The 27,553-nt window shown below is 39.0% G+C and overlaps 4 protein-coding genes across 6 annotated transcripts; 2 read left to right on the top strand and 2 right to left on the bottom strand.

The window, feature by feature from the left end:
* Positions 1–340: 340 nt before the first annotated feature.
* Positions 341–8,423, bottom strand: LOC135671063 (phosphoribosylaminoimidazole carboxylase, chloroplastic-like). Of its 2 annotated transcripts, none has more exons than XM_065178960.1 (17): positions 8,043–8,423; positions 7,615–7,830; positions 7,378–7,489; positions 6,021–6,083; positions 5,792–5,930; positions 4,223–4,278; positions 3,692–3,765; positions 3,425–3,572; positions 3,094–3,267; positions 2,816–2,903; positions 2,613–2,729; positions 1,844–1,941; positions 1,614–1,731; positions 1,425–1,519; positions 1,205–1,311; positions 982–1,105; positions 341–899 (listed from the first exon to the last, which is right to left on the bottom strand). In XM_065178960.1, exons 1-16 carry the CDS (start codon positions 8,294–8,296, stop codon positions 1,012–1,014), a joined length of 1,953 nt encoding a protein of 650 aa, XP_065035032.1. In that variant the 5' UTR covers positions 8,297–8,423; the 3' UTR covers positions 341–899; positions 982–1,011. The 2 variants fall into 2 exon arrangements, with proteins under 2 accessions (XP_065035032.1, XP_065035033.1); XM_065178961.1 differs by having other exon boundaries at positions 999–1,105.
* Positions 8,424–9,209: 786 nt separating this feature from the next.
* LOC135671064 (uncharacterized) lies at positions 9,210–12,950 on the top strand. Its single transcript, XM_065178962.1, has 8 exons — positions 9,210–9,730; positions 10,021–10,109; positions 10,485–10,523; positions 10,756–10,826; positions 11,635–11,699; positions 11,784–11,873; positions 11,962–12,054; positions 12,280–12,950. Exons 1-8 carry the CDS (start codon positions 9,287–9,289, stop codon positions 12,694–12,696), a joined length of 1,308 nt encoding a protein of 435 aa, XP_065035034.1. The 5' UTR covers positions 9,210–9,286; the 3' UTR covers positions 12,697–12,950.
* A 483-nt stretch (positions 12,951–13,433) lies between these two features.
* LOC135671085 (uncharacterized) lies at positions 13,434–17,018 on the bottom strand. 2 transcript variants are annotated; one of them, XM_065179010.1, is made up of 2 exons: positions 16,887–17,018; positions 13,434–15,554 (listed from the first exon to the last, which is right to left on the bottom strand). In XM_065179010.1, exon 2 carries the CDS (start codon positions 15,537–15,539, stop codon positions 13,719–13,721), a length of 1,821 nt encoding a protein of 606 aa, XP_065035082.1. In that variant the 5' UTR covers positions 15,540–15,554; positions 16,887–17,018; the 3' UTR covers positions 13,434–13,718. The 2 variants fall into 2 exon arrangements, with proteins under 2 accessions (XP_065035082.1, XP_065035081.1); XM_065179009.1 differs by having other exon boundaries at positions 13,434–15,562; positions 16,887–17,015.
* Positions 17,019–22,370: 5,352 nt separating this feature from the next.
* Positions 22,371–23,211, top strand: LOC135670992 (uncharacterized). The gene has a single exon (XM_065178813.1). It carries the CDS (start codon positions 22,465–22,467, stop codon positions 23,068–23,070), a length of 606 nt encoding a protein of 201 aa, XP_065034885.1. The 5' UTR covers positions 22,371–22,464; the 3' UTR covers positions 23,071–23,211.
* The last annotated feature ends 4,342 nt before the right edge of the window (positions 23,212–27,553 follow it).

Below are 27,553 nucleotides of genomic sequence, written 5' to 3'. Positions count from 1 at the left end.
TTGATTTGTATATTATTGCATAAGCAATATATCTCACCTTTCTATAAGCATCATCTATAACATTTGATATAATAGAAATTAAAATAATGCATAGTTTTATCTTAAACTTATATAACAAAATTGTCATTGTTGTACACAACCTACCAATGCAGCATAAAATTCTTGATGATCATCAATTTTTTTTCTAATATTGTTGCCCCTTACTTGAATTTTTTTTAAAACCAAACCAACAACTAAAACATCTATTATTGATCAAGAACATTATAAAATGATCTCTCGTTTATAATGGAGGAAAATAAGATCATCCAAGCTAGCAACTAGCAAGTCTCAAACATTATACTCCCTAGAAACTTGTATCGGGATTTTTAATTTCAAATAATATCATCCAGTATGAGCAGTACGTACCAGTCTGACAGCATACTAGTACACGAACCGTCCACTACTGGACGGAATGCTCAATATCGTCTCATACCGGATGACATGAGGGTATATCGGATGGTAATTCATATCAAAAGTTACAGTTTTGATCGTCAGTCAAATGATGTCGGTATCACATGTTCCATGCTGGTTCCCATCAAAAGAGATGGTAAAGATCAGTGAACAAAATGCAAAAGAAAACTTCAAATGGTGACCACCAGTGAAACTGGGCTAGAATTCTTTCATTTTGACCATATGTTAAGAACCATGTGGTTTGGATCCTCTGATTCTTTGAAAGACAAGATTTTGCTCCTTATCTGGATGTGGAAAATCTGCCAACTGCGGCTCCCGGCTTAATCCGTGAAGGCAGGAATATTCAACAACAGAGTAAATCCAGATTGAAGCTCAAATAAACTCCTTCAAAATCACTCCAAGATAGAGAACAATTGATCTTGACCCAAAAAGAAGATACTTCCAATACCCTATACAGATGCATATGAGAAATAAAATAGTAAGGGAAGCCCATGTCATTAACAATAAAAAAATTAAATCAGGTGGACATACCAAGAGAGGTCATATACCAGAACGAGGGAATCATAGATTTAGGTATCTCTCCCAACCTTCTGCTTCGAGCTTTGATGCTTTTGTCAAAACAGTGTCCTTCAGATCATCTTGATACTTGATCACTCTTCAAAAAATTTGTGGAAACGAGAAACGCAAGTGATGAGCTTAAATATACAAATCAGATCAAGTTAAAATCATATGTTCATGGTATTTGAAAAAAGACCTGTCCCACAAATCAGCATCACCAGCAGCGAGAATCCTGACTGCTAATAAAGCTGCATTTGCTGCATTTCCAATTGCAACCGTTGCAACTGGAATACCTTTTGGCATCTTTATGGTAAAAAACAAAGGGCAATCAGTTTCAAGCATATGATCTTAACCCAACCGCCACAATCGAAGTACTTCCTGAAAAAGAAAAACTGCATCAATGATCCACATTATACCTGTACGATAGATAACAAGGAATCAATTCCATCCAATGATGAGGTTCTTATCGGGACCCCAATGACAGGTAGTGGAGTCAGCGAAGCTACCATTCCTGCAGCACAACAGAGTTTTCCAATTAACTTCAAACATTGACTTACACCAATATGGAGTATTACGTTCTTCTTTTCCAGAAATGTGTGATTCACCTGGTAGATGTGCTGCACCACCAGCACCAGCTATTATGATCTGGATACCTCGTTCTTTTGCAGACGATGCAAAAGAGTACATCCTTTCTGGTGTTCGGTGAGCTGAAACAATTGTTACCTGAAGTGATTTTACAATTAACAAAATCACATGATGTGCATAATAAAATTATCACACCTTCTACGAAGCACCTTGAAATAAAAAATGGCTTTAGCATGGTGATGAAACTTACCTCATGTGGCACACCAAAATTTTTTAATATTTCAGCAGCATCCTTCATTGTAGGAAGGTCAGAATCAGAACCCATGATTATCGCAACACGTGGAGTAACTGCACCCGATAAGCAAATCTTAAACTCAAATATTAGTAACTTCCAAGCATACACTCACTATATACTCAGGAACAGCAGAAGAAAACTTAGTAGTGTATTTTTTTCTCACCAATAACACATGAATTTTGGTAGGCATTGTGCCAACAATTAAATACTCTTGCACAAGAAATAAAATTATGCTGATTAAATACATTGTGGAAACTCACATAGAGAGGCAATCAAATTTTATTTATGCATAGTGAACATCAAGCTATGAATTTCTCGTCTCATGACAAACTATTAAAGTATAAAAATTCAAGAATTGGATTCTAAATCAACTACTCGGGGATTTAATAAATATTTGAATGGTGTATGTACATAATGATGTAACCTGTAACTTTAGGGTGAATAAGGTGAGATGAGGAACAAAGATAGTACAGAAGAGATCTTGTAGCAGATTTTAACCAGAAGCAAAGTTGTGAATCGTCATTGTTGAGACGAAAAGAATTGAAGAACTTATAATCATTGCAATGGTGTAGATCAGAGTTGCATTCAATCAACAAAACAATATTTAGAACATTTAGAGACACTATGATGACAAATATTAAAAAAGCAATTAGATTCTTATATTTAAACTAAATTTAAGAAGAAACAGGACTTTGCATATTACCACATTCTCAAACATACTAACCTACACCATGGCTTCCTGGTGTTTCTCTTTCCAGCAAGGAATCAAGTCTTTCTTTTACAACGTTCTTTGAAGGGCCTACAATTGTGATATGACCCATCTTCCGGAGCTTCCGCATTTCTAATAGCAGCAATTTTATACACGTGGCAAGAAAAAGAGTAACTGGAAATTAGAAGATTGTATTACTCAGGAAAAGGCACACTGACCTGGTTTATCATACCAATGGATATTGGCCCCAGGTATCTTTAGTGCCTTCCCCATCAGCTGATGAGCCAAATGAAATCCTGCTTCTCCCTAGCAGTAGATGATCTCAAACAAAATCAAAAACTAACTAGCTGAAAGGACATCAAAGTTCAAACAAGAGTGTGAAAGAATTAACTATATGCAGATCAAAAGAATGACAAACTCATGAACTAATGTTTACAGAAATCAACTACTTGAGAATTTAATAAATATTGTATAAATACCTTCTCAAGATAATTACCTCATCTTCACCTAGTATGTTATACATGATTGCAGCTGGGGTTTTCATTGATGGATCACCAAGAGGAAGACCAAGAATAGCTCGAAGATGCTGTTCATACTGCGAAGTATAGCATGACTCAATCGTATGATGTCCACTATTATGAGGTCTTGGAGCTACTTCATTGAGCAAAACCTATTAAAAAAAAATGGTTTCAGTCAACTGCATCGCTATTTAGAACCATTACCGAATGTCCAGATAAACGACACCTAATTAAAGATGAGATGAAAAGGTTAAATTGCACCAACTTGTATACTAGGGTAGGGTGCAAACAAAATATGAACAGAATTACCTGTCCATCTTTTGTTAAAAATAATTCTACTGCAAATACTCCTGCTCCCTCGAGTGATTTGACAGCTTTTTGAGCAATGTCAACAGCAAGTTTCTTTATTTTGTCAGGTACATCAGCAGGAGATTCAACTATGTGACAGATGTTATTCCTAGAAAAAGTAGATTCCACAAGATTGTAAGATTGGCAAAAGAAGAAAAGTTTAGAACATAGCGACTGCGGCCCACTACACAGCTCAATTGAACTAGCGACCCAATTTATTCTTCTTACTTGTGAATAGTCTCAACCACAGGAAAGCATGAAACTGAATTGTCTCGAGCCCTGGCCACAATCACAGAGAGCTCCTAGATCAAACAAAAAAGAAAATTTTGTTATAAACTAATTACCAAGACCAACTTATTTTAAATTACTCCATATTAAGAACAAAACCCACATATCTCTATAAGAAGAGACATACATGCACATTTAGAATTGTTAGTATCTGTGTAACCCCATATATATCAACCTTTGTCTACATGCCCAAATATTCAAGTTTATATGCAAGAATAGATATACAAGTGGATACAAATTCATTAATTCCTGCACCAAGGAAATCAGACAATGTTACTTGTCTCAAGAAACAAATGATAGCACCAGCAAATTCAAATGAATACAGCACAACTGAAAGACCAAGAATCAACCGAAAGTTTCAAATGCAGCATTGCATAATACTAGACCAAAGGAAATCTTAAAAATTACTGAACATATATCTGCAGTCAGTAACCGTAATAAACCTGACTTTAGGAAATAGTAAAGACAAACCTTCACAAATGGTGTCCATCTTTCAACATATAAACCATGATCAAATCCTCCCAATGCTGAAAGAAAGCATGAATTAGTTAATGGAGAATGAAACTTTAAGAAAGAGCAGCAGATCTTTGTATTAAGAATCTACGAAACAAAATACACACCCACCAACATCGTACACTCGTCCGAACTAAAATATGTGCATTTCAACTAAAAGTTTAAAGTTTGGCTGCAATGAATATCATAACACACACACACACACATGCTCTCTCTCTCTCTCTCTCTCTCTCTCTCTCTGTATTCATTCTTGGAAATAAATTCCTACAAGAGATCAACAAACAAAAAGTTCAATGCTCCATGAACATACTTTAGCCAATTAATTTGGAAGCTAAACAACAGGCACATATCTTTTCCAAAGTTATACTTCTAAAGATTACCATATCATTTTCATATGACAGAACTGCAAACTTTTAAAGGATTGGTATGAAGTATGCCATGCTTTAGATTGAGATAAACAGCTACCTCTCACATCAAGCATTCTCAAACATAGTATCTTGAAAAAAAAAAGGTAAGGTTACTCTTTTACAACCTGGGAGGACCACAGTTAAGAGTCACAAAAACAATCTCTTTAAATACTTAAAAGTAAGGTTGCGTACATTGACCCTCCCCAGACCACGCACTAGCGGGAGCCTCATGCACTAGGAAAGCCCTTTTTTATGTTGAGTCTCTGGTCTAAGACATGCATAAATGTTAAGTCTCTGATTTTCATTTCAATACTTTTTGTGATATGAAGAAAATTATGATTGTGGCCCTAAATCACATGCAATATGTTTCACTTCTTTTCCTTTCTTCCATTCAAAAAGTATAATAACAGTTCAAAATTTGACTGCACAAGCTTATAACTAGGACTTTTCTTTAGTATGCTTCAGACATAAAATGCTTGGGAATAATAATACAAGAAAATTTTCTAACGATATCAATACCCAACTCGACTAAGATGCAACCAGGTTCGTAATTCTCAACTAACAAAATACAAGAATGTGTATCCCATAAAACAAAAACAAGTTCTCATAAAATTCTCCTTTGAGTCACACCATTCTAGATCTGTCCTATGCATATATAGAACAAGGATGGCCATGCCGGTGCTTGCAGACTGACATGCAACATACTAATAGGATAACGGAAATGTAGTTGGATATGTGCACATCTCACATGCATGATAGTCCATTCTATAATGTATGTGTTTGTGTGATGTGGACAGACACCAGTGTGGAACAAATTGGACTTGACATTATAGTTTCAGAGATATATGTCTTGGTAATAGCCAGGCACATTATTGCATAGTGTTGCATCACATGGTATTGTGGTTGTATCCTGACATGCTACCCATGGTTGGCAGGTACTCCATAAATAGCATATCAATTATTCTACTGTAAAAAAAGAAACTAACACACCAACAAAAATGTTTCAACTTCTGAAAATTTTACCTTACTGAAAACATAAATTGAACCTCTAATATGATTCCATCCACCAACTTCATGTATATAATCAAAAATTCTTTGGAGAATTTCTAAGGGATCTTACCAGCCACAACTGAAGGAAGCTCCTCTTTGGTGTGAGCAACAGCATTCCCACGCCCATCATAAGCCAACCTCTTGCTTTTGATCATTAAAGGATAACCAAATAACTCTCCAGCTTTCTCAGTGTTTGCAAGATTATCTATCTGCATCAAAACAATTTCAATTAATTAACAAAGGTCTAGATAAACTTCAAGATTCTTTTTTTCCAAAAATAAGTAAACAGAACAGTCAACCTCCATAAAATCAGGAAGTGGTATCCCTTGCTGAGAAAAATGGACTTTCTGAAGATATTTGTCCTGCGATGTAAAATAATAATGTCTTGAACTGTTGCAAAGCAACTAAAATTCATAAAACAGCATTTCAAACCCAACTAAGCCAATCCGATGAGCAGCAAAAAAAGGAGTGGGAGTTCTTGACCAAAAAATTGATTTAGAACAGCTAAGATGTATCAAGAACGGTAAGTGAAATATTGATAATAATTAAGCAACAGGAAATTTTAATAATGTCTCTAACAAATAGCAAGATTACAATAAAAAACATGTAGAAAGAGAATAAAATCTTTTCTTGTATACTTCATGTAAACAGTAAGCAATCTTCCAGCAAGATAGTTTAAGATGGTTTTCCTTTCTTCACAAATTCTAACAATCCCAACACTTGAACAACATTTATACCAAGTAAGCCTCACTAGCTGCTAGAAGAATGTATGTAGCTATAAATACACATAAAACATAGCAGTCACGCAGTCCTGGTAATCAAACTAGTCCTGATAATCAAACTCCAAAACAATTTTGAGGATAGCATGAGAACATGCAAGCCCTAAATATAAAGCCAAATCATACATTATCGCATATCCATGAAGTATAGATAGTTATTTAGTCATTAATTTCATGTCTTAAGAACTTTATCCTGTTGATGATAATTTATAAAATTAAAAGAAGAGTGCCACAAATTTTGAAAAAATTTGGACACTGAACCAGTAAATTTCATCTAAAATATAGAAGGTACAAAAGCAAAATTATAATTTCAATAAGATACTCTTTTGACCAGAAATAAAGAAAACCTTCGATGTTTCTAACTGAATTAAGCATGATAACGATTTTTGCATGTTCTGTGATGCATTCTATCCAATCTTATCCTGTTTCCTATTGTTTATCATTCAGAGAAAAAGAAAATTTCCATATAACAGTAATAACAAAGCATGTTCCCTAGGGCATTTTGACATGGAACTTTTAAACCCTATCTTACTGTGATAACGGAGATCAAGCTTGGCCATATCTTACCAACTATACAGTGTCTAAGAGAAACATTGATTCACTAGCATGTCTGGAATTCTAGGAGACAAAAAAATCATTTTGTGATTCACAGTTTCAGTGAGTGAATAGCAGTCAAAAATTAAGATGTTGTTCTGACACATCTGACCATACTTATGGCATACTTAAGAATGTTCTTTTTGGTGAAAAATATCCACAAAAGTGTTTACCCTGCTAAATGTCCTGGAACAGCATTACTCTGCTGTTTCTCTCAGCACATATAACAAGATATATCTCTCCATCTAGAAAGAAAGGCAATGAATAAGAAAGTGAGAGTTACTTGTATAATTCTTATGGTAGAGGCTTTAGGTTGGCAGTCTATCCCTTGTAGCTCAAGTTGCTCAAGAGTGACTGCATCGACATGTTCAATTTCCACTGTCAACACACCGCACCTAATTGCCAATAAAAAAGACTGCTTAATGATGCTCGTCAACCAATAAACAAGTCAAATATGGAAGAAACTATGACGACTTCTAAGTGATACCAAGCCCCCAGTCAATAATACAGGACAACCAACCTTTTTGCAAATTCACGAACTGCATCACCATCATCGAAACTCCCAACTACATGCTGATATGCTAAGCCACTTGCTGGGCAGGATTCGAGGGGATCCAAGATCACTACTTTGACTGCCATTTGACTTGCCGCTTGGCACAGCATTCGTCCTAGTTGGCCTCCTCCCAGTACGCCAACAACCGTATTCGATACCCCACGTTTGACCAATCCATCATGTCTGTAGCAACCAGAAAATAACAAGCCATTCATCAAAACGCTACATCATAGCCAAACACAAGATCTTATTCATAAAAGAGCCACCTTGGAATTCAAAGCATCACATATTCGTTCGAGACACAACCGTTCGACACAATGCTACTGAAAGATGTTGTTCCTCATCTGAGGCTACAGCTTCTTAAAATAACCAAAAGATCAATTTTTAGTACATACCGCTCCGAAGAAGATCCATCACCATGGTCCTGGCTCGACGCCACGAAACGAGCCGCGCGAGCAGACCGAGAAGGGGAAGCCAATGTCATCGGAGACCTCTTATTGGGTCGGAAAGAGAACCCTAGGACTGCTTCTCCCCCACCACAGGACGCAAGGGCCCTTAACGGGGCGGAATGGCCGTAAGATGATGAGGGGCGGCGATCGCGGGACAGGAAGGCGGAACAGGCGGTGGACCCGAGCCGCAGGGTCGTCATGCGGCCGCCAGAAAAAGGATTCCGGCCACGACCCGAAGCAGACGGGCGGGCTGTGCGACGGCCGACGGCGGCTTCGTTGGAGGCGCTGTAAGAGTGAGAGTGGCCGACCAAGTCTTTGGAGAGGAAGAATCTGCGCTGAAGAGACTCTATTGCAATTATACGCACCAAAAGGGCCCCCCAACCCTACTCTGTGAGACGGAGAAGAGCCGCGTCAGTGGGATATGGATGGGACCCATTGTTCTCACCCACTCATAACCGGTAGATTTGACAGGTAACAAAGGCCCCCCCACCAACCCACCCCCCCCAAAAAAAACGACCCAATATTTTCGGGTTTCGGATTTAGATCCACATACCCATTCTATTTAGATTCAATACCTTCTTATCATCTCTGAGTTAATTTGGGTTAGGAAATGGCTATCGGGTCGGGTTCAAGTTGGATCCATGGCCTGCCTTTGGACGGTGGATGAAGGAAGGAGTCATAGATCCACCGTTGCAAAGATAGAGTTCTCGTTCTTATATGTGATGGACAGCTGTGCGAATGACCCAACGTTTCACCCGCCTTTGGAACCCTCCGTTATGTACAAAGCAGCATCACCGCAAAACAAACGCCGGGTGAGAAAGTAGGCAGATTCCACGTGGCATCATCTGCCATCACAAACTCGCGGGAGAGAATTCTCCCCCAAATTTGCACCCTCCACCATGGATGAAGGGACCCACTTCCGAAACAGGGGCCCACGCACTTGTCAGCACCCGGGAAAATAACAGCTGTCGCCGCTACCGAGCGATTTGCCGATATGTAACAGTGTAATATATGTTTTTATTGGCGGTATATACATAGATAACGGGTCTCGTAACATTGTAACGGTTTTGGCAACGGAAGATGGTAAGGGAAAAGGCGTCTCTTGCATTCGTCGTCTCCTTCTCCGTGTATATACCGATGAAACGGTCTCACGCAAGGAAGGAAGGGAAGAGGAGGAGAGGCGGTGAGGGATGGAAAGGGGGGCGACGGTGGGAGAGCTGACCTCCGGGGCGAGCGGCCGAATCATCCCGGTGTTGAGGAACATACGGCGGTCCGTGCCGTCGCCGGCATCGCTCGTCCGCGTGCTCTTCTTCCTGCACTCCTTGGCCTTGCGGTTCCTCCTCTTCCTCCGCCGTCGGAGCCCACTCTCATCCAAGACTGCGGCGGCGGCGGCGGCGGCGGGGGGGCTCTCCCCGGCAGAGGACGAGGGGAGGGGGCGGCGGGAGGTGGTGGGCGGCCGCGGAGGAGGAGGACGTGCGGCGGCGGAGGGCGCTCGCGGAGGAAGTGGAGATGGTCCCCGAGTCGGCGGAGAGCGAAGAGGGTGGGGCATGCCGGTGGAGTACGTTCGATTTCGTGGGACCGAGGAGGAGGGCGCTCTTCTGCCGGTCGTGGCTGCCCGCGTCTGGGGATCTGAGGTAAATTTTTGATCTCATGTTTGTGGTCGAGAATTAGATTTCTATTTGATAAGCCACGAGGGGAATCAGGAAAGTCTGCGTCTTTTATACCAAGTTTGTGTTCTTTTGGCTATTCCCTATCCCAGGGTATATATTTCCATCTGTTTATCGTTCCTTTTTCTTCTCCGGAAAGAAAGAAAGTATTTTTTTGTGGATTTTGGACTTGGAGTATAGCTAAATCATGTTGATTACAGAGGTGGAATAGATATTTTTGATGTTCTAATTTTCTTTTTTTTTTAGCTTCTGTTCAGGACAAAGGAGTGGTTCCATGGTTCATTGACTTGAATGCTATAACTTTTAAAGCATTGATTAGCCTTTCATCCTTACAAGCTTTAGTGATGTGAGTTGTAAAACAAGTTTTCCTTTCAGATTTTCTGTATAATTTATTAGTATTAGTGGAACAACATATATATCTGTAGCATCTTCAGATACACAAGTCAATTCTTTTTCCTATTTTGATTGTGTATGGAAATTGCTCCCTGTAGCTGTTTGTTTCTACTCAAGTAGTTGAATAGTTGGTAGCATATGTCCATTCTCAAGTATATTGGTCTTTTGCATTGCACTGAAGGATACGAGAAAACAACTTAAAGAGTAATCTAAGCTCTGTTTAGAAGTTATTATTTTGTTCAAGTTGTTCGACGTTTGAAGTTTAATTTGTTTGCTGGTTATTGCTTGGCTACTGTCTCATTGGAGTTACTGTTTTCATAATTTGCAGGGGCATTATGGTGATAATACATGGACTGAATGAACATAGGTAAGGAGCGCAAGGTTGACTTCCCTTGCAATTATATAGTTGATACAAGCATGCGTGCACATGGCTGTATGTAGAATTTCTAGGCAGCTACTTAGGGATTTCTAAGTAGCTATCATGTTGATGATTGTATTTGACACCATATTACCATCAATTAATGGAACATGCACCTTTTCAAAATATTTATATATTCGATTTCCTGGAATAATTTAAATACATGGATGTCTTCTTTCAGTGGAAGATACGCTTACTTTGCTAAGCAGCTAATCGCATGCAACTTTGGAGTATATGCAATGGATTGGATAGGTACGTGGTCTTAACCACTCTTTTTCCTTCATTACGGCTGTTTTATTAAAAGCTTGCGGATGCTTGTTGCCCTACTTTTAGTAAATTAATGGGTTACCTGAATGTCTAGATAAGAGCAAAATGCAGCAAAACTAGGGGTATGACTTGAATCAATACCTTATTTTCATCAATCGTCAATTTAAAGCTGTTGTGTGGCATCAACTCCTTTGAGATCACTGTCATCTGGTGATGTATTACTTTATTTCTATGCCTTATGACTCTCATTTATCTGACCTTTAAGAAATGACTAGAGAAGCATGATAGGTGTCAAGGTTTTTAGCTTCGAATGCCAGAACCAACCCATGCTGGTCTCTGGCCACATTGGTATGGGATTGATAGACACCGATATATCAACACACGGTATGTCAGTACGATATTAGAAGGGAGAGGAGAGGAGTATTCAGCATGGGCTAACAGGCGACGCAAGGGAGGCTAGCACGAGAGAGAGAGAGAGAGAGAGAGAGAGAGAGAGAGAGAGATTAACCATATATTTAAAAATAAGGTTCAGAAAGTTTCTGAACTAGGCTTATTGTCTGGCTTAAGCATGATAATGCGCCAAAATTGGGTGGTAAGCCCTATGCCGGGCCGATTAGTTCATGTCCAGACAGGTAAATGGTGGCCGATCCCTATGGGTCTGAACAAATCAAGAACCATGATGGGTGCACTAAAAGATGATTGTAATGCTCGAAGTCTTGGTACCTATCTAAGCTTTATAAAAAAAAGCAAATTTAGATTATCGAATGATGATAAATTATTTTGTGACATACAGGCCATGGTGGCAGTGATGGATTGCATGGATATGTACCTTCATTAGATTACGTTGTGGAGGACACTGTAAGCCAACATTGTTATTACTCTACTTATGCTTGGTTAATTCTGGTTTTGAGTTGATTTCATTGTTCCTGTTCATGCATACAGGGAAAATTTCTAGAGAAAGTCAAATCTGAAAATCCTGGTGTACCTTGTTTCCTTTTTGGTCACTCCACTGGTGGAGCTGTGGTTTTAAAGGTAATGCCTTGTATACAAATCATGTCACTCTTCATAATCATTATGATCCATCTATTCTGATTTCATCAATAAATTTCTCGCATTACAGGCAGCTTTGTATCCTCATATTGAGGCTATGGTAGAAGGGATCATACTGACATCTCCGGCAATCCGTGTAAAGCAAGCTCATCCAATAGTTGAGGTAACCTTTTTTCTCTTGTTGCCCATTTTCATATGCTATGCAGTTGATTTGTTCCATTCAGATGTAAAATTTTGAAATTAAGCATACACATTGTAATCGAACCTCTTTTAAATATACACATCTGCTAGTTTCGGAAGATTGTCAAGCTTTACTTCTTTGGTGATGATTATGCCATGTACCATGGAGATGTTCAAGGATCTTATTTGCAAACTTCACCTGTTGCAGGCTGTGGCTCCAATTCTTTCACTTGTGCTGCCGAAGTTCCAATTCAAGGGAGCTAACAAAAGGCGCATTCCTGTATCGAGGGACCCAGCTGCGATGTTGGCTAAATACTCAGACCCGTTAGTTTACACTGGGCCGATAAGAGTTCGAACAGGCCATGAGATCCTGCGGCTTTCTTCTTACCTGCTGCAGAACATGAAGTCCGTCAGTGTGCCTTTCTTTGTCCTGCATGGGACTGCCGACAGGATCACCGATCCACTTGCCTCGCAGGATTTGTACAATGTGGCTGCCTCGAGGCACAAGGATTTAAAACTCTATGAGGGCTTTTTGCATGACCTTCTATTTGAGCCCGAGCGCGACAAAGTTGGTGCAGACATAATTGATTGGATGCTGAGGAGGTTGCAGCAGCAAAGCTTATGAATGTGCATGTTCTTAGGAGACAGCCAGTCGAGCACAGGATTTGCTGGGCTAAGGAATGCCTGGGTTGTAGTTGATTGAATCTAATCCTGCATGTTTGACTTGTGTTTTCTCCTGAAGGCAAGGGACTGATGTTTGTCATAGTCATCCAGTGTTGTATATGATTTAAATTATAAATAAATGTCCTTGTATATTACAAATGCCGGTGTGACTTCCATTATTGTGACAGTTGATCTTGTAGCTTCTTACTGTGCCAATTCACACTGCTGATAATTGAGATGGCAAATGACAAGATAAGCACAATCAGCAACAAAAATAAGTCATGATGCTCCAACCATTTGGGATCAGCTATATGAATCATTTTTCATCATTGAGATCAATACATTTTTTAAATTTTTTGCATCATTAAATATGAATCGGTTCACTTGTGCATGTCAAATAATATCTTATTTTGACAAGTTTCTAGGAAACTGTCATCTATGTCAGCAAAACATACCATATGCATTTTTAACTGGATTAATCTTATGAGTCTGAGAAATATGAGAAAACAATTTATGGGAATGTCATGATATGTATATTCTATAAGAACTTTCATTGAACAGAGCCAACACATGCAGATGTGCATGTGTTGTCTTGGGATCACTGTCACAAGTCCCCCTTTCTCATATCAAATTCTGATCTGAATTTGAAACATGAACACAAGCACACAGTTTTCTTAGGTTTCAACCTGGTTGCAGAGATTAAAAGAAGTGGGAACAGTGCCTCTTTAGAGGCCTTTTACTAACTATGAACAATGAAAGAATGTAGCTGAAAAGAAAGTGTCCGCACAGGCGAGGGAAAGAGAAAATGCAACACACTCAAATGGCTGCTGGAGCTGCAGCAAAAGAGTGCCAGATTCAGACACACATATCTCAACTAATATACCTAGCTTTCTAACTAACCTTGTTTTCCACCCGGCTCACATATGTAAGTGAGCACCCCGTAGGATCAACAAGATCTTTTGGAGGAACCACCACAGAGAAAGATTATTCTGACTCTTTACCACCTTCCTTTTCTGAATCTGTGCTCTCGTTACCCAAACCAGAGGTAGTTTCTTCCTTGGGATTTGTTTCAGTTGTGTCTTCAAAGACAGTGTTGCTAGTGTTTTCTTCTCCCTTGGAGGAATCATTTCCTTGAGATTCGCTAGTGTTTTCTTTTCCCTTGGAGGAATCATTTCCTTGAGATTCTGCTGCCGCTACATTTACAATCTCATCTGTGGGAATTTCTGAATTGCCTTCATTGTTGTGAGATGAATTTTCGGCTTCTTCGGTGGGCTTAGTTTCAGAGCTCGTTCCTAAACTAGATTTGTTGCCAGCATCTTGAACCTCAGATGTGTCATCTCCTTTTGGTTCTAGTGCATCCTCATTAGACCATGATTCCGTCTTTTCTTCTTCGGCATCATTTCTGCCAGTATCTTGGGCGTCGGATGCGCCATCTCCTTTTGATTCTGGTGCATCCTCACTAGATCTTGAATCCATCTTTTCTTCTTTGGCATTGTTACTGCCAGCATCAGAAGCATCATCACCGGAGGATTCAACTGCATCCCTCTCCAAAGCCTCATTAATATTTGGCAATTCTACATCCTTTGTGTCATCGACTACAGATGTCACCGTGAGCTTGTCATCTGACTCTGTATTAGTTTCCTCAACCAAAGGACTGTCGCCAGTTGCTTCAGATTTCAAATTACTGTCGTCTTTATATTCAACTGCTTCCCCTTTAGGAACTTCGCTATTGGTTGGCATCATCGGCTCTTTTTCTTCTGTGGAACTGGGTAGATTGACAGCTTCACCCTCGGTATTTTCATCAGAGCTTACAGTTTCCAGGCTATGGTGCCCGGTAGTCTCAGCATCAGTACTAATATCTCCTTGAGAATCGAATGCGTTCTTTTCAGTAGAAACATCATCAGTCGAAATCCCATTTTCTTCTTTGGAGAGGGATAGGCTGCCGTCATCTGAATTTGCAATGTTTGTGGTATCTTCTAAACTATTGCCGCCGCTACCTTCGGTCTCGGATTTAACCCCTCCATCCAAATCAATTGCTTCATTTTCGACTTCAAAGCTATTTTTGCTGCTACTTTCAGACTCTAATTTAACCCCTCCACGGGATTCAGTTGCTTCTTTTTCAACTTCATCGGTTATTTCACCACCTTTTAATTCATTCTTGGAGTTCAACGTGCTCTCTTCATCAGAAGTTATTGCTTCTCCAGTATCATGTTTTGCTTGATCCTGTGTAGCTGGCTTATTCTGTTGAACGGGGATCTGTTCTATATTTTCCCCATCATTTTGATCCAATACATTTTTGCTGCTCCTTTCACTAGGAAGCTGTAACATGTCCTCTTTGTCAGCACTCATGTCATTGCTTACTGCTGAGTCTCTGCTATTGGTAATCGAATCAATATTTTCATCCTTATCGCCGAGCCGCTCTTCTTGGGTTTCTGTTTGGCTCATATTTGAGATAACTTCTACAGATTTACCTTGTTCTTTATTAGAGGATTCATTATTCTTGTCTTCAGTGTGCTGGTCAGAAGAATCAGCCTGATCTCCAGCTTCACTTGTTTCAGGAGTTTCATCAAAGTTGGTTCCCTGGTCTTCTATGATGATCACGTTCTCAGACCCTGCTTTCCCTTTCCGACCAAAATCTACATCATCTTCCTGGTAAAGATTGATCTGATCACCTCCAGCATATTCATTCTTGTTGATATGGTTGACCAACCACACAACAACAGACAAAAGCAAGGTCATCTGAAGTAGTCGCTTGAGTTTAGACCCTCTATTTTGCGAGTTTCGACTGCTTGACTGCTGAAACATCACTACTCTTTTAATCTGCAAAGCTAACGACCAATCTAGACATTAGTCAACTGACCATGTCTGGTCAAACTGGAAAAGCATACAATCTACGTAAACAACGAATGCCAATATATCAAATTAGTCACAAGGCAGAGCACAAAGTGTCTCTCCTTTGTCTCTTTCGGAGTCTGGTTGTGACAATGAACGTATCAATAAAAGTAGGAAGAAACCAGTACATTGAGGATGTTCCAATCATAACCATGGTCATTCTTAAGAGTACATAACCGGGGAAACAGATTGATGTTCTAGAAAAGCTCTAACAAATCATTTGTTCCATTTGGGAATCAATCTATTAGGGAAGAAACAACATCTTACTTGCCAATCAATCTGGAAAAGAAACTGAAAACATACCAGAAACATGTTTTAGAGAGATAATTGAGCTCAACAACTAAACATCTCACGTATCTGATGTACCACGGCACTTCGGATGAACAAATATGTTTTTAATTTCCTGAATTCAAAGTTGAATAATTTAAAACTCTACTCTACTATAGATTCTTCTTTAGTCCGAAAAAATATAGTTTTCTTTTTTCTGTGCAAGAAATTAAAATCACAACTATACCGTGCACAACAGAAGAGTAACACTGCTTACACATTCATGATGATGCGAGAGTAGGTCTCTACCAGTGATTATTACTCATTTTGAGTTGGTCAATTCATCGAGAAAAGACATATAATAAGTCTCATAACTTTGTTCAAATTTCCAGTTCTAATACCTAACTATAAATCAAGAAACATAATAATTTCCAATAAGAATTATCATGGAACACCAAGCACTTGATAAATTTCAGACTCTTAGCGAATGAGATCAAGACAATAATTCCATAAATCAGCAAGTCTTTAAAACAGGATCCTGCGAGATCACCCAGATCCTCAAAAGAACAATGCATCTTTCAGTATGTCCTGCGTATGATTTCACTGCTAAACTTGCCACGGTTTCGAAGGATACACGTTGAGAGTAAAAGAATACGAAGGGGGCAAAAGTCGACCTCAAATTGATCGATCTAAATCATCAGAATCAAAGCATGACAACTTAAACAGGCAAACGAATTCTCGTCCCGATTCCGATCCCGAGAATGACAACGCCGCGCCATTCCACATCGTCGAGAACAAGCAAGATCTGACGAGAAGCGCCCGATCAAGAACGAATATTTTCATAAAAAGAAGTCATCTTTCAGAAGCCGAAACCCAAAAAGACTTGCGAAAGACAATAAAACCGAGGAATCGAGGGGAAAGGAAAATCTACATGAATGCAAGGCATTGTAATCCCGAAGGAATCGAAATGGAGAAGAGAAGGAGCGATCGAACCTCAGGGGACGGAGGAGCAGATCGGAATGGGAGTCGGGTACCGCTCGGTGCCACGAGAAAGAGTCACTGCAACGTCCAAATTTAGGGAGCAAAATGGAGGGGGCGAGAGAGGGATCGGCTCCGAATGCCTTGTTATCTTTAATTAGATTTTATTGAATTATGAGCCATATAAATAAGAAAAAAGAATAAGCGATAGGATGAGGTCCAACGACTCTTCTAAAATACTTCGAGCTAAGGAATATGGTGCCGTTGGATCCTTACATTTTGAGAATCTCGAAGCAAATATGTGCGTTTGAGCTTCTTAAAATCTCTGATAGGATGAGCTCGAGTTGATTGTAGACATATGCATTGAGATCCGTGGTTGCTTGGATCTAACGGTGGACAAGCTCTCGTTCCATGTGAGGCGGAGCTTTCTTTCGTCGTTCTGAACCGCACCAATAACTTTCCCCACGCCCACCGGCCTTGTTATTGGACATCTCACTGGAGCCCGCAGAGATCTCCAATCAACAACAGGGTTCAATTTAATGAGAAAATAAGAAAAAATAACATAGTGCAATGAACTGACTCAAAAAGAAATATCAAATTAATAGTCGGCTGTCTTTCAGCGTCCTATCTAGATTTATTTATTTTAATAATATTAAATTTGTCGATGAAAACATAAAAATAAAGATTGGAACATATTGGAACTTGCAAAAGTTGCAAAAGTTGATCGAATCAATGAATATTATAATTAAATATTATTAGTGAATCTTTACTCCGTGGCTGAGGTGTCAGTACACGGTTTTGTTTGATCCCGGATACACAAGGTTGCCCATGCAAATGCTCGAGTAGTGGAAGCGAGCGTCAGGTTGGGTCGGGTTCGAGTCTCGCCTCCCGAATGTGATCTCCTCTCTTGGTAAGTAGTCTACTTTTTTGTTGTCGGGCTCTTACACACAAGTCGCGGTCGGGAGGGAGATTTTTCGATTCAACCCCTCCAAAGGTGAAGTTAGAATTGAGTGGAGTAAGGGAGAGTTCAATGTTCTAAGTCCCCTGCATTGATCAAGGGGTTATCTTTTATACTTGCGAGAGGAGGGACCGGTCGTATATAGTCCTTTAATAGCTATCATCTTTTCGGGAGGATGGTTTGTACCCTATGGCTGAGCACCGATCGACACATACGAGTCGACACCGTGCGATGTCGTTCCGAGTTTTGCAGAACGGCTCCGTGGTGTTAGGCGCCGACTTGTACGGTGTCGGACAAGACCGCTTTATCCTGCGGACGAGAGTCGACCAACTCGTACGGGTCAACGCCGTGCGATGTCGTTCTGAGTTTTGCAGAACGGCTCCGTGGTGTTAGGCGCCGACTTGTACGGCATCGGACAAGATCGCTTTATCCTGCGGACGAGAGTCGACCAACTCGTACGGGTCAACGCCGTGCGATGTCGTTCTGAGATTTACGGAATGGGTCTGCGGTGTTCGGCGCTGAACAACGCGGAGGTTATGTGGTCACCTCATTCGAGTCTGAGGTGTCACGCTGCGTCAGCCTGGAGGTCCTTTGTCTGCTGCATACTATATCAAATATTATATTAATTTTTTGGACCATTTGGTTGATGTGCTTATCGGAATCGATGTAACGTTGACGATTAGATAATGACATGAAAACTAACGGTCGTGCCGAGAAGTATATTTTCTGATGGAGGGTTGCCGAGGCAGCGAGAGATCCATATTGACAACAACAACAATGGAGCTCATCGGTCAAAGACGGATGTGTCAAGAAAGGGTTCGAGAAGCACCCGATCGCAACACTTCACCATCTTTTTATCTCTGCGGCTCGACGTTACCGCATCAATGATTAGGCCTTCGGCCACTAAAACACAGCCTTCTATTTCCTCATGCTCATCATCTTTGTTGACTAATTATCGGAATACAAAGTCTGCAATGCCCTTCGATCATTGATATGGATTGCATAATGTTACCACGCATTTACAGCCGCCTTTGAGAAGATCATACCAGCAACAGCAAACAATCATCTCATCGTATTACAACGTTTGCAAGGCATTTTGTTGATGTGGGTTAGGAGCAGCTTCTTGATCCTGCTGTAGCTGTAGCTGTAGCTGTACCATTCATGTTTGTTCAGTAATAAAAAGAGAGTTTCTTTGATTTAAATTGCACTCTAATGTGAAGAACCACTTGTAAAGCAAACAATGAATGATAAGTGAGATGATGATCACTTATCCAAACAGTTCGAGGTTGGGAATAGATGGCATCGTCAAGCAACAGGCAGTATATGCCAAGAGCTAAAAGGGAGATCTGACATGCACTTTGTTTCAATTCAGCCACACAAAGTCTTCCTTTACTTTTTGCTTTACTCAGAAAAGAGAGAATGGTTTGCACAATGCAAGGTCTTTTGTTTCTGCTTTAGCCTTCCTCATGGATAAGATTGCGGCCATACAACAGCAGATTCCTGCAACACAGATCTGCCTGTAGTTTTTTTTGTTTGTGAGTAGCACATGGTTGAGGCTCTCATGCCAAGTTCTTGATCCTGCATGCTCACTGTCAATTATTGGTAGCTCTTCTGCGGAGGAATGGGCATATCTTTGTAGCTGCAAGAATGTCCAATATGGGCAGCATGAGAAGCCATTAGGGAACTGTCTTGCAATGTAAATTTGAAGCATGAGAAGGTCTCTATTGTTGGAACTATATATGACATGCTTTATACTTAGCTTCATTTACCAAACTTCATGTGATTAATGTTTATACTTAAAATCTTAATCTAATAGTGACTATCATATCCACTTGCTATGACTTTGAAAGATTCAAAATCTATTCTTTTGTATAAATTACAGTACTTTCATACGATTCGAAATCTCATCCGATAAATTTTTTCACATAAAATATGAATCTAACTATAATCTCATCGAAGGTTAAAGATTTTATTAAGATGTTAAAATAGTTTGATTAATAAAAAATCTTTAAATTCTGTCCTTATCATTTATCCTTCAAAAAAAATTTATAATGAAATAAACAACACCCAACAGATATGCCCAATGTATGGCTTTCTTTTTTGTTGTGCTATGCTTTCTACTGCCACCACCAGTAAGGGCATATGTTTGGAGAACCAACACACTGGATCACAACTGTGCTCCACTCAACAGATTAAATGAATTCATTCCCTTGTTTAATCTTGAAACAATCATGGTAGTTCACAAGATCAACTTAGTACTCTCTAGTGTTGAGAATGGTTTAAGCTTCAATTATCTGTTTAGAGTCATAACTGGATACTACTATACTGGTGCAAGCAATGATGGACTAATGTTCCCAACTTGAATCATATTGGCTTGCTTTAGGATGTGGTTTGAAAAGCCTGCTTGAGCTCTGGGCTTTACTTGAGCAAAACAAAAAGGTAGAAAAGGGGGACACAGTTCTTCTTCGCTTGGCCATTAAGCTTTGAGAGACCTAACTGGCTGACCATGTAAAACAAGAATAATTGTCTTTTCATATTGCCTTTTTCTCTTCCTTGCAAAGTTGGATTACTACAATCTTTAGGATCACAGTCTAAAAAGAAACTAAAGTTTGTTTGGGTTCTTCAAGCCAAGCAATTTAACTTCTTCAAACTTGGATGCCAAGTTAAATGCTTGCCATTACAAGCTCATACTTTTTTTCACAGTTACTACAAACACCAATGAACTTATTTCATGCTTCTGTTGAATGCTAACATGATCAATGTAGATCAATAATTTTTTTGTATTGTAGAAATGGAATTCGATACTTAGACCTTAATATACGTCTCGATCAATTAAGATAATTAACATCCTCAAAATGATGGATATGGAATTCGATACTTCGACAAAGTCTTCATTAATTAAGATAATTAACATCCTCCAAATTCATCAAATATGATTTCAAATCCTCCCATTTGGTACATCACCAACATACTAATATATTAAATTTTAAAAATAATAATGTTATGATTTTATCTCAATATCTTATCATCAATTAAATTAATTGATACCTTCAAAACTAGATTATTTTTCTAAAAAAAATTCATATTTTAGATATTTTCTAAATAATATCCTCATTTTAATTTTTTTTAAACTGCATCCCTAATTCAAAAATATTAAAACTGCCTCTCTCATCATCACTTTCATCATAGACGTACGTCCCTTCTCCCTTCTCCTCCTTTTTCATTGCTCATCCTTTTTCTTCTTCATTTTTTTTATTTTTTATCTTTTCTCATCGCCTATCCTGTCCTCTACCTCTATCACGATCGATCCTTCCCCCTTCTCTCTTTCTCTCCTCTCCTCCCCTCATTGGTATTAGGTGGTAGACGATGAATAATGATGGATGACCAAAGTGGAGAAGAAGAAAATTTGATTTTTTTTAATTAAGAGTATGATTTTTAAAAAAATAAAAATAAAAATAAAAATCTTGTTTGAGAAATTCCTCCTCATCCCTCCTTCCCCGCTATCATCGATGCTCTCCTCCTCCTTTTTTTTCTTTGTATCCTCTCTTTCTTTTCCTTCTTCCCTTTTGGATGACAGGTGATGAACGATAAACAATAATGAATGATAAAAAGTAAAGAAAAGTTAATTCGTGTCGTCTCCTCACTTCTCCTCCCTCGAGAAGACAAATGATGAAAATTGAGGAGGAATAATTTTGATATTTTTTTAATTAAGAGTATGATTGAAAAAAAAAATAAAAATCAAAATATTATTAAAAAATTTAGAGTGTTTTTTAAGAAAATTATCCTTTTCCAACTAATGCTTCTTCTGCCCACAGATTTCATGCAATTATTCACGTTGAACAACCAAAGAGAGAGAGAGAGGCCTACTGAAACAGTGGTGCAACTTTTCCTTCAACCATCAAGGAGGTATGCCTGTAGGTGTGCTATCACATCTATTGCTGGGCCCACAAGCCTCCCACGTGGCCTGGAAAGTACTTGGAATTTTATATAATTAATTATAAAATTTTACAGTAAAGAGAAATATGTGATACGAAAAAAAAACTTGTGGGCGACGTAACGACGATTTATACACAACAAATGGAGAAGATTTTGCATAAAGCATGCAGCGGTTTTTTGGTACAACTTGTACAGAAAACTAAGGGAGAGCCAACAAAATTTGAAGATCCAAATCTACTTCCTTTGCTTGCTGAATTTTCAGATATATTTGATGAACCGCGTAACTTATCTCTTACCCGTCGGTATGATCTATAACGATTCTTCCATTCCAGCCATCTCTCTCTCTCTCTCTCTCTCTCACTCTCATCAAAGTCTAGAAATCAAACCTAAACACCATACGGCTTCTGGAAGCTTCAGTAGTAGTATCAGTGCTTAGAGAACGAGTCGGTGGACACAGCCGCCATTTCCGAGAGCTTCTCACTGGTGGAGGGCTTTCCAGTAATTGCAGCATCAATTATTGCAGAGAAGAGCAACCCACCACGATCACCTTCTTCTGCCTTTAAATACTCTTCCCTGCCTTCCCCTCTCTCCCTCGTGAATACCTTTGAAGACAACCAAACTCTCTCCTCTCCTCTCCATTCTCTTCTCTTCTCAGACCAAACTTCTCAGAATCCCCTTTGAAGGAACGAGAACAGTGAAATGGAGCCTTCCTTGGCCAAGCGTCTGTGGCACATGATAACAGCTGCTTACTACATGCTACGTAAGGGCCTCACCAAGCACAGGCTCATGATGGATCTCCACCTCCTCCTCAAACGCGGCAAGCTCGCCGGAAAAGCCGTTGGGAACTTCGTCGCCTTTCACCACCACCACCGTGACCACCACATTGGCGCCAACATGCACCGTGACACCGACCTCTCCTACTACGACCCCAAGGAGGTGGAGTTCAGCTGCAGCAACACCCCTTCCTACCCCTCCTTCCTCCTCGCCGCCAAGCGGGGGAACCGCCACCGTCACGACCGCTACGACTTCGACTTCGCGGCGGACGACAAGGAGCTTGAAATGCTGAACTCGGAGATGTCCGACGCCGAGTCGTCGTTCGTGGCGTCGCCATCGCCAGCAGCGGTACGGCAGCCGAGGATAATCGACTCGCCGTTCCCGACTAGGGATGAAGACGCGGAGGCCGACGGCCGGGTGGACCAGGAGGCGGAGGAGTTCATCAGGCGGTTCTACGAGCAGCTTCGTCTCCAGCAGAGCGTCCCGACGACGCCGGAGTGCCACTGCCACCGCCGTCGCAATCCAGCCTGATGCAGCTTTCACCATGGAGCTCGCTTACTGTGAATGATGAGATCATGTGTAAAGAGCAGCACACCAGTCTTCCTTGTTCAGAGCTTCTTCTTGTTCAGAATAAATAAATAAATAAATATATTATTGATAATATATTCTGAATTTTTATAAATTATGTTATGAAATATTGATCTCACAAATCAATTGTATTGGAGAAGTGAACAAAATCAAAATATCAAAAAGAAAGAGATGTAAATTTATTTGATGTGAAGTTGTGAAAGAGAAAGGGTTGGAAACTTTTGCTTCATGGCTTCACTCAATCACCTAAGATTAGCTCACAAAGATTACATATTAATGCTACCTCTTTCTCTCTACTTTGTACTCGAGCTATATGACTTTGAAGTCCGTGTTTGCGTTGGTGAGAAGGGACATCAATATTTTGTTGCCATGGACATGAATATTATAAGTTTTGTTTGATTCATACAGGTGAGTCATGTCTTTGATGGCCACACTACAATACAAAAGGACCACTAGGGAAGCAAATCACAGTGGTTCTTCCACCTGCTACTTTGCTTACAGGTGCTCATGAGACACATGGAGAAGAAGCATGCAATTAGCTTGCAGTGGCAGTAATAAACCATATCCCAGGCCGATGCATTGGCCACGTAGTCTTATGCCATGGCCACAAGACTTGTCTCGCTGCATTACTTTAGTCTTTCTTCCTCCATCAATTAGCTTTGGATGCCTTCCTCTTCTTCTTCTTCTTCTTCTTCTTCTTCTTCTTCTTTCGATGGAGTACTAACCCTACAACTTTAAAGCCTTTTAAGTTAAGTGGAGGACAGGACCTTTTTCTCTTTCCTTTGTAGAGTGGGTGAGGAGACTTCCATTGGTTGCATGCCCTACGAGAGTGATTGACCCAAATCATCTTACTAGCGCAAGGTTGATCTTTGTGAGAAGAAATGATTAACTAAATTTTATTGATAGTGTATATACATAAAAAATATTATAAAAATATGATAATTACATGATTTTTTTTCAATCAATAATAAATATAAAATATTTACTGAACCGTTTCAGGAGATCACATTGAGATCATGATCTTTATTATTGATAGAATCATGATAATATGTTATCATAAATTCTATGATTTACAATTATGATAAAACATTTTTTTGACATACATTAAGCTCATGATGATTTTATTATTAAAAATATATTTGAATTCACATGATATATATAACCATTATTTTATAGTAAATCAAGCTCATGCTTATCTGATTTAGTGAAAGACCACGATCCTCAAATGTGTTAGGAAACTGAAATATTAGATCATTTTATGTCCAAATTAAAATATATATTTTTTATTTTAAATCACTCATGACTAATGATTTGTAATGAACTCTTAATAAATACCTCTCTGAGTGTTTATTAAGAACTTAAGTGATGTAAAATTAAATATACATTAAATTTTAATTTAAAATAAAATTATTTGGAACCTAAAGTATCCTCTAAATTTAACTATCATCCCATATTATATTCTATTGAATTGGATTGAGACTCTTTAAGCTTCTATGTTTTATATTTTGGTGCATAGAGATGATATTCATTTAATTTCAAAGAATGAGATCTAATCATATCCATTAAAAATGTCAATTTAGCTTGAACATAACTACTATAGAGAAAATAGAAGATTCTGAATACCTCAAATTAAAACACTCATAACTCTATGCACCAATCTCATATTAAAATAATATCAGAGGCCTTAGAATAATAATAAATTTATATATAATATATTCAAAAATAAGAGATTAATTTGAAGCATAAGTTACTCAAAAGTAACTGAAAAAAATAGGTCTATAATCTATTAAACTAAAACTAATTTTCATCAGCATATCTGAAGACAGGTCATTATAGCAACTAATGCATAAACCAATGATTTTGGTGGGACATCAACTTTAAAACTCCATTGGCACACCACACCATGTCGCATGAGATTATGGTGTTGGCCATGGAAAACAAGGGCAGACAATGACCTGAACAAAGAGCTCTCTAATTGCATGGTGTGCAGGTGGTGGTGATGGTGGGCTGGTGTCGTATTATCGGGGAAATCATGTATGCATCTAACAAAGACTCAAAGTCTTTCCTTCTCTCAATATTTCCACATGAACAACATCAATATCGAGCTTAATTCTCTACTCTTAACAGAAAGGAAAGTTAGGACAGTATGGAGGAGGAAGGGGCTGATTTCTTGCTAAGATAGATGGGTTGGAGCTAATTAAAATCGAGGTGGATGCGATTATCATTGTCAATGTGACTCGTTTTCGAGTTTGTTAAATCTTATGAGGGCCAAGAATTATGTGAGAGAGTGTATAGGAATATTTTTCATAAATATAGATAAAGGATATCGAACCATATTGATATTTGTTTCGTATTTCCACAAACAAATATAAGAACTTATATGTTTATAGAGAGAAGGAAATGAATGTTTAATTTGATTAACTAATTTTGTGAGGTACTATTTTACTTGGAAGGACTATTAGCCAAAATTATTGGCCTTTGTTTGATTATTCCCACTTCATTCAATGTACTCCTTTTTTTTAGATAATATAGTTTTTTTTAAAAAAATATAAATATATACAAAAGAGAATATTTTTATGAGATAAAATTCTTTTCTCGATAAGATTTTGTCACGATCCGAATTTGGATAAGTTTAGCGTATCAATTTTACTTAACCTAAACTACTAATCAAAATACTTAATCTCACTCTAAGTTTAAATTCTAGCATAATATATATGAGGTGTAATTCAGTAATGTCTTCATGAGTCATTTGACTTCATTGATATATAGTTTTTTTCTAATCGAGTCCTTTCATGTCCAAATAGTATGTTGGCTCTAATATGCTTAAGCTAAAATATTTAATAATATACTCATCAAATTTTTATAAATTAATTTTTAATATATGACTAATCGAAATATTACATACTCACAGTACTCAACATAACCTACCGGTGACTTGATCTTTTAAGTTTGGATCAATCAGAAATCTGATCCCAAATCTGCACTCTCACATGACATAACCGAGCTATATTTTGGCCATTTTTTATCATTTCGGATGGGTTAATACAATTCTCTCTGCCTTGCTCTTCTTCGTTACAATCACTGGGAAGTCGTATGCCCTTGATGGGAGGAACTCTCCTAATTATTTATCCTAAATCCTTTGCTCTTCACGATCCGTACATACATGGGATCACCATAGTTTGGCCATTGCATCGTAACAAATGGATCGTAAACATAGTTTGACCATTGCATCGTAACAAATGGAGAACAGTAGCAAAGAGATCACCATAAAAAAAAGACACACACATAGTTTGGCCATTGCATCGTAAACATCTTCACGATCCGTACATACATGGGAAGTCGTATGCCCTTGATGGGAGGAACTCTCCTAATTATTTATCCTAAATCCTCTGCTCTCACATATAAATAGACAAGATATCTAGGGACTGCACAAGAAGAGAGATTATATATCTCATGGAGGATTCAATTGAGGGATTACAATCTCTCTCTCAACTCTTCTCTCTAATCATCAATAGGTGGTCCTGTGAAAGAATAGGAAGAGAGGAGAAGGATCTAATTCTCTTTAAGATTGATAGTGATCTTGGATCTAAAGACGGTGCCCTTACAAATCAAAACAAAGATATCTTTTTCAGATGGCATCAAAAGGTACATATCATAAAGCCATATCTAATTATATTTGATTTCAATCTTGGCATAAAAGATCGTTTCCACAATTAATATAGCATATTACATATTTTTATACTAATAATTGATCTTAGAGCCTAGGTTCTTGAAATCAAATATATTAGATTTTTTATTTTTATTTATAATGCATGAATGATCACAAAGTAGCAATGGTCGCCATCGACCTTGTTGCGTATAGCCAGCAAATCTATAGGCAGCAGAGGCTGCGCTAGCTAGCATAGCAAGCGACAACTGTATGTGGGCAGCCCTGCACCCATGCGACGGTCGCATGTGGGCAAAACTCGCGTCCATGTGGTGGCTGCACGAAGGTAGATAGCCTCAGCAGGGGCTGCACCGATACAACAACCGTGCACAGGCATAGGCTGCACCCAAGCGATGGCGGTCGCGCATGGGTAAGCCACGCCCAAGTGGCGGCTGTGCGCATGCAACGACAGCCGCGACAGCGTAGCCACTCGTGAGCACAGGCCACACATGGGCGACAATCGTGCATCAGTAGGTTGGCCGCATCGGCGGACACATACCGTGGTGGCGACAGCCATGCACAAGCGCAGGCCACACCGACGATAGCCGCAAAGGCGATGGGGGTGTTGCATATCAGATTTTTAGCAAAAATTATAGTTTTGCCCTAGGGTTTCCCTTTGGTTAAATTATAAATTTGCCCTTTTGTATTTTATCAATATCCTTTAATTCTTTTTATAGTTCTGCTCTTTACAAATCTCATAATTATAATTTATATCCTGTC

This window comes from Musa acuminata, unplaced genomic scaffold, assembly GCF_036884655.1.
Source record: "Musa acuminata AAA Group cultivar baxijiao unplaced genomic scaffold, Cavendish_Baxijiao_AAA HiC_scaffold_1137, whole genome shotgun sequence".
Lineage (NCBI taxonomy): Eukaryota > Viridiplantae > Streptophyta > Magnoliopsida > Zingiberales > Musaceae > Musa > Musa acuminata.
The sequence above is the reverse complement of the archived record's forward strand: the minus strand, read 5'-3'. Positions and strand labels throughout refer to the sequence as shown.